This window comes from Hippopotamus amphibius, chromosome 8 (assembly GCF_030028045.1).
Source record: "Hippopotamus amphibius kiboko isolate mHipAmp2 chromosome 8, mHipAmp2.hap2, whole genome shotgun sequence".
Lineage (NCBI taxonomy): Eukaryota > Metazoa > Chordata > Mammalia > Artiodactyla > Hippopotamidae > Hippopotamus > Hippopotamus amphibius.
Window position 1 is genome coordinate 128,775,508 of NC_080193.1, and position 10,798 is coordinate 128,786,305.

Here is a 10,798-nt window from a genome sequence, read left to right on the forward strand (position 1 = left end):
CACACATTATGAAAAGAAAGAGTCAAATATGCCCCACTTGTGTTAGTACTGCTCTATGATTTTTGCCAAAAGTACTTATTGACTAAAGGGTTGCCAGTGAATTACTGACCATTCAAAAAATGGCATGCCATGAATTTCTGCAAATAGAAATAGGCAGTCTATTATCGAAAAAATTCACTCATGAGGAAGCACAACTATTTTTAAGTACAAGAGCTTGATTTTCTCTTCTCTGATAATTCATCTTTCCTAAACTGTTAAATTTAGATTACTTATCACATTAGCAGGCTCTTCACTTATTCGTGCTCTTAGTTCCTCCACATAATTCTGTATGATTTAACCATCACTTCAATTCTCTTACTATTTATTGCATACAACTCTTCTAATATTAGCACATATCATCTTAGACGTAAATAGGGCACTGCCTGCCAAAAAATCTTGCTAGTGTGGTAATTGAAAGTAAAAATTATTTCTCAGATATATTGTTATTCAAATGAGCCACATGCAGCTTTTCTCAAATTACTTAATTTTTTTCAACAAAGGCCTATAAAGTAAAGTATGCTGAGCATGTCACACTTAAGATTTTCAAGTTTGATCTGGTTACGAATCTGCTAATTGTAAAAATTTCAATATGGCAGAGCGCAAAATATTTCACACAAATGCAAACAGAGATGTCATGCAGATAGCTGCAAGACATGAATCACTGCCCTGCTGCATCAAACTCGAAAATCAGAGGCAGTTCACTCTGCAAGATTTCTTACCCAGTTCTTAAAAGTTCAGATGCACCACCTTTTAATCAGGGTAATAAACTGTAATTGCTAGCATACTGTGTAATGTTTACTGCTAAACCCACAATCTGGACAAACAGAAAATTATGCTGTCAGAGCCTGGAAACAACTGCAGTCCGCTGTTACACACAGCACCCTCCTTACACAGGGCTGTCGTCGGGAGTTACAACGCTTTATGCTTTTAATTTTTTAGAGTAGGGGTCTCTTCCCGAGAGGCAGGATATGAAGACGAAAGCAGCCTTCCGCGTGACCTTCCTAACACAGACCTTGAGCAAGCGACTGCGGGGGCAGAAGCTGAGAATTTCAGAAGGCACTCGACAGCTCCACTGGGTCCTTCACACTTGGCTTTCAGGAACAAAAAAAAGCTTGTTACTCTGCACCTGCCTCTCCCCCTCCCCTCCTTAAAACTTATTTACCCCTAAAGGTCTGAACAGCCGGAAGAAGGTAGGAATCCATTCTTCTGTCCCGCGATGCCAAAGAAAATAAGCCCCCACCCGAGCGCGGAGCCGGGAGTCACGGGGGCCGAGGGGCGAGGAGACAGCGAAGGAGGGGCGGGGGGCGGGCTCCTGGAGGGGCTGGGGCTCCCCCCACTGCGCCGCAGTTTCTCCAGCACGTGTGAAAACCTCATGCACGGGGAGCCCCATCAGAGACCCGGGTCTGCGTCCCCTGGTCCCGGGCGCGGACCCTCCTCCCGCGCGGCCCCGGCGGGCATCCCTGCGGCGGTCCCCGGGCAGGGGCAGCGCGCAGCGCCCCGGCCCGGCGGGGGCCCCTCCCCGGCTACCTTTTATCCAGGCAGGCGATCCACTCGGCGGAGGAGGAAGAATGGGCAGCGTGCGCAGCGACCATGATGGGCAGCGGCGCGCGGTGTCCCCCGGCTGCGGCGACCTCCCGCGCTCGCTCTGCCTCCGCCTCGCCGCCGCCTCGCCCGCCGCGCGGACCCGCTCCTCCCGGCCCGCCTCGCGCCCAGCGCGGCGGCGGCGGCGACGCGCCCGCCCTCCCCGCGGCCTGCCGGGCGGGGGGCCGGCGAGGGAGGGGACCCGAGGGGCGGGACGCGGGCACCGCGCTGCACTGCGGCGCCCGGGGGTGGGGAGTCCCGCGGTCCCGCCCGCTGCGGGGAGGGGGCCCGGGGCGACCCCGGGGGGCCGGCCACCTGCGACAGGTGGCTGCTGCGTCTCGGGAAGGCCGGGGCCCCGCCCCTCACCTCGGGGCCTCTGAGGCGGGCAGGGAGGGAAGGCGCCGCGGGTGGGGGTGGGGGGCACGGGGGACGGATGTCAAGGTCTATATATTTTTCATACAGCAAATGCCACTAAAATGGCTGCTGCCTCTCTGTTTCCTTAGAAACCCATTAGTCTCCCTCAGCAGCTGTCAAAACTTGCTGGCGGTTTCTTGTTCACCTTTGCTGTTTCCCCTTTAACAAGAGATGAAGAGGAGGGCTTTTGTGGCTTGGGCCGGGAATGCCCACAGTGGTCTCTGAGTGTGGAATCAATTTCCCCTGAAGGGTGAGGGAGGGCTGGGATGGGACGGAGAGGCAGTGCAGACGTGGTTGGAAGCCCAGAGGGCCAGAATGTGACCCGTGGTGACTGAGCGGTTGACCAACTGAAGTCTCTGGCCTTGAACCTTGGGTTTGCTTGGGCTCCCACCGCTTGCTTGATGAAATACACACACACACACACACACACACACACACACACAATTAAGAATGGGGAGTAGTGGGGCCACAGCAGAACTGAGGTTTGGATTGGGGGCCAAGATCCCACCACCCTTGGGGTAACCGGAGTGGTTGGCCCCACATTCCCTTCGTTCTGTGGCTGGAGTGTGGAATGGGCGGTCACTACACCTGTCTCTGGGAGGTGTACAAAACAAATGATATGCCTAGAAGCTTGGTTACACTCTGCCAAAACTCAAATTACACACTGATGGTTGCTTAGGGATTTGGGGACAAGTTAAATCTTTTAGACTACTACCAAGCAGTGTTTTGATATTGGTGGTGTGCATTTGGGAACAGACCATGAGGAGAGACACATAGCTTTACTAACCTCACTTTTTTTCTCTCCTACCCTCCCTTTACTCCCCTGCTCAAAGGATGTTCAAGGAGACTGGAGAGAATGAAACAGCAGGGGCATTCTGGCATCTTTTTATCCTGATAAAACTCCTCCAAAGACTCTGCTGTTTCCCCTCTGCTCCATAGTCAGGATCTGGTTTCAGACCTGCCACTGTTCCCTCAGCAACATCTCCCTGCTCAGTGCTTGTCCCCCAGGTGAGCTCCATCCTGTTAATTTTTAACGTGTTTAAGGTAAATAGCATTTAAAATGCTATACTATACAAAGATTGCCAAAGGTATTTATGTTGTTGCTTTTTTATGACAGAGATATGAAGAAGCCAGTGTCTCCTATATTTATTAAGATTCATTTATAAAGGCATCAGAGATTTCTTGAGAACATTTCAAGGTCACCAAATGCTTTCTCAAAATGCCTTTACTCCGAGAATGCTTATAGGTAAGGAGCTAGAGGCTAGAGGAGAAAAGGAGTACGCATGACTTGTCATTACTGGAGGCTTGGAGTTGCCATAGTTTTTAGCTATGATGCTAATAATAGTCATCATTTATTGAACTTCTGCTGAGTGTCAGATGCTGTGCAGAGTTCCCTACGTGTGTTATCTCATTTAATCTTCAGCATATTCTATGAAGCAGAGCCAGAAGGACAGATGTCCAGGGTTACTCCAGAAGAAGGGGCAAATATTTTTGAAAATGTAATGAACTAGAGAAAATTATGTTTATCAGTACTTGTGGGGAGAGTGTTGATTGGGTTGGAAGGAAGATGCTGGAATGGGAGTGAGAGCCCAAGGCCTCTATCATGCATTTTAAGGATTGTAGGTCTAATGAACTGCAGGGCCTTTATTTTGCCCTGCAGGGACCCTACCTTTCCTCCAAATAAAAGTTAAAGAATTACTGATATTTAAAGAATATCCTTTTGAAGGAGCACCAAGAATCATTGACTTCCTCAGAGTACGCACATGTCCCTATCCAGACCCGGATGTAGGTTCCAGTAACTCCAACATACTCATCGGGACATTGAGCCTCGAGAGGGGTCCATACCTTGCTCATGAGACCCCAGCTACTGGAGTGGGGACCCTAAACCAGATTCAGGTCTGTCTGATTCCAGAGCGCTTGCACTGGGTGATGGTGTCACTGGTTCTGTCTATAGCATGAGGGCAGAAGGCATGTCAAAAATGACTGCCCAGGTGATAAGAATAAAATGGTTATAAATTGGTTTTTTATAATAATTTTAAAAATAATAAACCTGTCCAATAGCAGAAAGGAAAAAAGAACGTGTATTGATCTTTAGCGGGAAAATAAAGGTGTAGAATAAAAAGTAAATATTACCGATAATTCCACCACCTATTAGCTAATATTTTAGCACATTTCATTCTATGTTTCCTGTTTTTAAAAGATACAATCACATATACACCCATAAGCACATGCATATAACTTGCTGCTTACATTCAATTATGTATATATGTGTATGGATACATGTATTCATGCAGACTTGAAAGCATTAATATTTTATAGGCTACTTTTTCTACTTGGAATGGAAAAATGCTTTGTGTGTGTAGATGAAATCCTTGTTAAAATTTTTTACTGGCTACAAAATATTCCGACACATGGGTATAATTCTTTAAAATTGAGATATAATTGAAATATAATATTATATTAGTTTCAGGTATACAACAGAATGATTCAATATTTGTATTCACTGCAAAGTAATCACCACAATGTCTAGTTAACATCCATCACCACACATAGCTACAGTTATTTTTCTTGTGATGACAACTTTTGTGAGTGTGTGTGATGACAGCCTTTAAGATCTACTCTCTTAGTAACTTTAAAATATACAATATGGTGTAATTAACTACAGTAAACTTTCTTTTGAGGTCTATTATTTTGACTGGCAAAAAATGCTTCTGTTTAATCTCCTCATGTAGCTTAGCTCTCTCACAGAGAGAGCTAAACATCTCCACTGATGGTCTCCAATGAGATGAGGACGAGAAATCACAAAACCCAGGTGTGTTAATGCTAATTATTACTACTTGTAGAACCTTGAACGTTAGAGCTCCATTTTGTTCATCTGAGCGGAGATTCCAAGTTAGGAATTTGAGGACAGACAGCTGAGTTCAAATTATAGCTTCATCTTCTACTGTTTGACCTTAAATGAATTGTTTAGCCTAAGACCCTGTTTCATCACCTGTAAAGTGCAGAAATTAATGGTATTATACATGAATTTGATGCTTGTAGGGCATTTAGCATAATTGCTAACCACATAGCATGTGCTCAGTAACTCTTAGCTGTTATTGTTGGTATTACTCTCTGTACAATGAAGATAAATAGTATCTGCCCTCTGCATTTCACAGGGACCTGGTGACAGTCAGTTGAGATCACTCATGCTAAAGGGCCTTGACAAATGTAAATTGCAAGTTTTGACTATGTAGAATACAAGAGATGGATGTGCCTCCCAGAGAAACAACAAAGCTTTCCAAGGACTTGTTTAGACTTAGTCTCACAATCTTTTCTGCATTCAGTTTATGCCTAGCTCTGTCATTCTTTATAGGACAGTTACAGGTACATACCACTGGGTAGTTATTACAATCTGTAGATCAGCAATACTGTAATAGAAGCAGGATAGGGCCCTGCCTTTTCCATTCTGGGAATTCTATTGAAGATTGGGCATTCACTTGTATCCATGTAAGGGGAGAATCTGATTCGCCATGTTTTAGGTACCTCATGGAAGGTGAGTTATAAAAAAAATCCATCACTCCCGCTGGCAATATAACCTCTTCATTGAAGAAGCAGTACTTCCCAGGTGAAGTTATAACAGCAATTTTAATGTTTTCTCTCGCTGTTCCTTAAACTTGCTCAGTGAGGGTAATTCTACCCCTGCCACTGGATATAGCTTTTTTCATCATTTACAGGTAATAGAAAGTATTAGCCTTTCTATTAGAATATCCAAACCAATATATTACTAAATACTTCAATCTTTATTCAAAGATAAGAATTCTCACCTCCTCCACCACCTAGAGCTGGTCGCAGGCAGATGTCCAGCGTTTAGGAAAGAGGATGTGGTCAGCTTCTTTTCTTGTTCATCTCTGCCCCTACTTAATACCTGCTGGTTTTCACCCTTCCAGGTACAGAGGCGTAAGGAAGGGAGGAGAAAAAAAAAGGAAGGCAGGAACAGTTACATGGCTGGGACAGTTGTAAGATGGTGTCACATTTTCTGGGACTAGCAGAGATGTCTTTTGAGTGTTTTCATGTATTCTTGGGCAGACTCCCTCCTGGCTGTTTCAACATGAGCAGGAGTCTATCATTTGGTGACAGACCTGGCTCCCCATTCAGACCTGGCTTTCCTGAGGCCCCCTCCAAACTGCCTCCCTCTGTAGGAGTTCCAGTTTATCCTCCAGTCACATCCCAGGTGTCTTCTTGAGCAGGAAAAGGGGCTTCAAGATGGTTCTCTCCTGTGTAGCCCTACCCTCAGTGGCGGGAATCACAGCACAGCTCTCACCCAGAAAATACTCCTCAGGGAATCCTCCCTGCATTCCTACTTCCTAAAAACTATTATTTATTCCTTTGGGTGAGGCGTTTTAGACTCATGGAACTGGTCTTTGGTATTTTGATTGAAAATCTTCGTCTTGGCACCTTACTTTGGAATTTCATGTCTATTCCATTTTGGTGTCTCAGATGAAATTTGAATTTAGCATCTGTGACAGGCCAGTGAAAACTGAATCACGTCAACTTCCTTTCCACACCTTTGACATTAATTCCTACTCAACCAAGACAATTGCCTTTTCCAGGCAGGGCTAGCCACCTGGGAGTTGTAAGGAATACCACACTCATTAGGAAAGGACGGCTCACTGGTCCCATGAGCTTTCTAAAGAAGAAATGCATGATTTAAAATATCTGATCAGGAAAGCCCCAAATTGTGGGTTATAATAAAAAAAACTTTGTGGCTTTGATTTAAAAATGAAAATTTGTCAATTTGGGGGGAGTGTATTTGGATTAAAATCTTAAAACAGTAGTAAGTAGGGATAGGAAAGTGACTAAAATTTTGTTTACAGTAACATAAATATTATTTTAAAAAATTTTATCCATAAGGCAAAGTCACAAATGACCCATAATACTTACATTACTAAATTATGTATTACTGCATTTCTTTGTGAGTTTAGGGGGTACTGGAATTAAAGCAAACAAAGTAGTATGAAATCAAGGGAAAAAATAGGTTTGGGATTATCTAGTGACTGCCTTCCAATTTCCAAATTCATAAAGGATTAATGTAAAAGTTTAAATCGGCAGTGTTTATACTCCCTGTAAAGAGTCTATATGTGGTTATAGACCCTTGTTTCACAGAAAGATAAAGTATTCAGTCAGGAGGCAGAGTTGAAAAGAACCGTCTGTCCCTAAAATTGTTCAGTTAAAATTTGTGACTTTGTTATGGAAGCAAGTCCTAAAAGAGGAAGAATCTTTTGTTCCAGAAGTAAAATTGTATTCTAGAGAAACATACTGACTTCTATACAGAAAACTGGTATTATTGTGTTAGTTCATTTAGCATAAGAACGCCCTGCCTAGAGGGAGTGGGCTGCGAAAGAGCATGAATGCTCCAACTGGCCACCTTTCCAGAAAAGACCATTCTTCTGGAACTAAGACTGGTGAAAATCATTGATACACAGGTCACTCAGATCCAAACTAGGTGTAAGGACTAACCAGGTGCAGCACTCCACCTGTGCCAAAGGAGGACCTCTACGTGTGACAGTGTTCTGTACGCCACCTCCTCAAGGGGAGTGGTAAAGTGGCAGGAATGGACTTGGGTACATAATCTGGGGTAAGGAAAATATCACCATATCACTGAATTCATCCTGGCCTCTTTTCTAGTGGAATATGTTTATTTTGGTGAATTAACAAGCTGCTTCTATTGCTTTTTGATATTGTGTGAGAGAAGTGTGGTACCTGATTCAACTCTGAAAATCTCTACCTATGTTATTATACACATTTTTTATATTAATAGAGAAAAATTACCATAAAAACCATTTGGAATGAATTACAGTCACCTAGCTTTTGCTATAATTTCTTTTTCATCTGTAATCCAATATGGGCTCCTACATATTTCAAAACCAGATTACTGTATATAGCGGATTCCACAGAGAAAATAAGAACAGAAAAGAGAGGATGTGACTAAAAATCTTATTGGTTATATTAAACCAAGAGGACACGGAAATTGATGAAAATAAAACAGAATTGTCATTTAAAGCAAGACATATGTCACATCTTGACTGGGCAACAACCTGGTGATGAGTTGAGCTCTTTTGCTTGGGTGACACCGAATTTCACATAAAAGATGAGGTAGTGTCGCACAACTAGGGAAGATATTTACCAGCTTTTCTGGGTTAAAAGTGTAGTCGGTTCCAGAAGCAGAAAATAACTCAGAAGGCTTAGGAAGAGGTCGAAAAGCAAAGGCAGGGTTCTTTACCCACTGTGCCATGCTGGGCATGGGCACCACAGGCCTTCTGCCCTCCACATTCGCATGAGGGAGATGCCAGTACTGTCAGCTTTCCCTGCCTGATGACCTAGAGGCCCTGATTCCCGCAGCTCCTCACCGACTCCAGGAGCAGCAGAATTTAAACCCTGGAAATGGTTTCCTTCAGGTGGACCTAGGCCCTGACCTGCTCGTGACAGGCCCGTCTGTGTCTAAGATCACCCCACCGCTGCCCACTCAGCTACCCGCCAACAGACTGAAGAGACGGGGCCTTTTTCCATTCTCTACACCCATCAGTTCACCTAGTCTTTCAATTCAATAAATGTGTATTGAGTTCCTGCCGTGTCCCACACACTGTGCTAGGCACTGAGGGAAGAGCAGAGAACAAACGGACAAATTTCCTGCTCTCATGATCGCTGTTGCAGTGGGTAAAATGACAGAGAAGCAAATAAGCACAGTTTATATCATGTGACCCGTGGGGATAAACGCTGTGAAGAACAATTAAGTAAAATAAAGGATACAGAGATGGAGAGGGGACTTCTACTTGGTATAAAGCAGTCAGAGAAGACCTTCCTGATAAGGTGACTTTGAGCAGAGCACGGGACCCGTCTACACACCACCTGTCTCATCCTCAGCCACTTGCTTCTCTTCAGTTGCCACAGCAGCTAACCGACCCCATGGTTCTCCACACCCCATGGTTTCCCTGCCTGAAGCTCCCCAGCCACAGGCCGAGAACGTCTTCTCTCCCCAAACTCAGCTGAAAAGCTGAACTGCAGGGCCTTGTTTCCTGAGCAACTGCCAATGGGGCTGAATGATGCAATCCAGAACTGCAGAGGGTTTAGTTCCCCCTGATTGAACTTTGGCCAGTGGGAGACAGGAGGTTGGAGGATACCAGGCCGATAAACCCTCTCCCTTGCTCCCTCTGATGGACTGTTTGGCTGCACGGTTTCTCCATGCAGCCCGAGTGAAGTCAAACAGTGTGACCAAGCCTGTCTCTTTATTGAGTGTTATGGGTTGGATCGTGTTCCCCAAAAAAAGATACATTGAAGTCTTAACCCATGTGAATGGGACCTTTTTTGGAAATAGGGCCTTTGCAGATGTAATCAAGTTAAGATGAAGTTATTAGGGTGGCTCCTACTCCAATGCAACTGCTGTCTCCGTAAGAAGAAGAAAAGACAGAGATACCCAGAGAGAATATGGCCATGTGATGATGGAGGCAGAGATTGGAATGATGCATTTACAAACCAAGGACATCAAGGGCTGCCAGAAAACACCAGAGGCTAGAAGAGGCAAGGAAGGATCTCCCTTGCAGGTTTCAGATGGGAGATGGCTTTGCCAACATTCGTGATTTTGGACTACTATCCACCAGGACCGTGAGACAATAAATTTCTGCTGTTTTATGGGATCCAGTCTGTGGTACTTTGTTACAGCAGCTGTAGGAAACTAATACACTGAGTGAGCAGCGGTGTTGGATTGTACCTCCTAAATAAAGCCCCAACAGTCCTTGCCTGAGACTCTGTTTTTGAGAGAAACGTGACTATGACAACCAGAGACCTGAATAAATGATGATATGTGAGGGATTATTTAAAGACAGTGATTACCGACAGAGGTAGGAGTCGATGCAAAGGCCCTGAGGTGTCAGTGTGCTTGATTAGGGGAAGAGGAAGGAAGCCAGCAGGTTTGGGGAGTGAATAAGGGGAAGAGTGTTAAGAGATGAACTCAAAGAGGGAGCCAAAGACACCATTTTTAGGGCCTAATAGGCCACAGAAAGGACTTTAGGGTTTTTTTTAAAGCAATTTGTAATTGAGCTGTAATTTACATCTAGTAGTAAAATGAACAGATCTTAAGGGTGTGATTTTATGAAATTTTTAAAAACATATTGGTGAAGGGGAAATTGAGACAAAGCGAGAGAGTAGCACAGACATATATATACTACCAACTGTAAAATAGTCAGTGGGAAGTTGTGGTATAACAAAGGGAGCCCAACTCGAGGATGGAAGATACCTTAGAGGACTGGGGTGGGGAGGGTGGGGGGGACTCAAGGGGGGGGTCAAGGAAGGGAGGGAATATGGGGATATGTGTATAAAAACAGATGATTGAACCTGGTGTACCCCCCAAAAAATAAAAAAAAAATTAAAAAAAAAAACAAAAAAAACCAAAAAAAACCATATTGCTATGGTCTGAATGTGTCTCCCCCCCCCCCCCAAATTCACACGCAGATTACAATAGCCAGGACATGGAAGCAACCTAAATGCCCATCAACAAATGAATGGATAAAGAAGATGTGGCATATATACACAATGGAATATTACTCAGCCATAAAAAGGGATGAGATGGAGCTATATGTCATGAGGTGGATAGACCTACAGTCTGTCATACAGAATGAAGTAAGTCAGAAAGAGAAAGACAAATATTGTATGCTAACTCACATATACGGAATCTAAAAATGGTACTGATGAACTCAGTGACAAGAACAAGGACGCAGGTGCAGAGAAT

The 10,798-nt window shown here is 44.3% G+C and overlaps 1 protein-coding gene and 1 long non-coding RNA gene across 2 annotated transcripts in view; one reads left to right on the forward strand and one right to left on the reverse strand.

The window, feature by feature from the left end:
* RAPGEF4 (Rap guanine nucleotide exchange factor 4) overlaps positions 1–1,883 on the reverse strand; it is a 299,086-nt gene extending 297,203 nt beyond the window's left edge. Inside the window, exon 1 of the mRNA XM_057743995.1 lies at positions 1,567–1,883. Coding sequence (XP_057599978.1) covers positions 1,567–1,631 — 65 coding nt within the window. The 5' untranslated portion in view covers positions 1,632–1,883. The remainder of the gene's footprint in view (positions 1–1,566) is intronic.
* On the forward strand, positions 1,113–10,574 carry LOC130858121 (uncharacterized). The gene is made up of 4 exons (XR_009055000.1): positions 1,113–1,229; positions 2,868–3,042; positions 4,767–4,846; positions 10,522–10,574. It is a non-coding gene; the product is annotated as an uncharacterized LOC130858121 (long non-coding RNA).
* Positions 10,575–10,798: the final 224 nt, after the last annotated feature.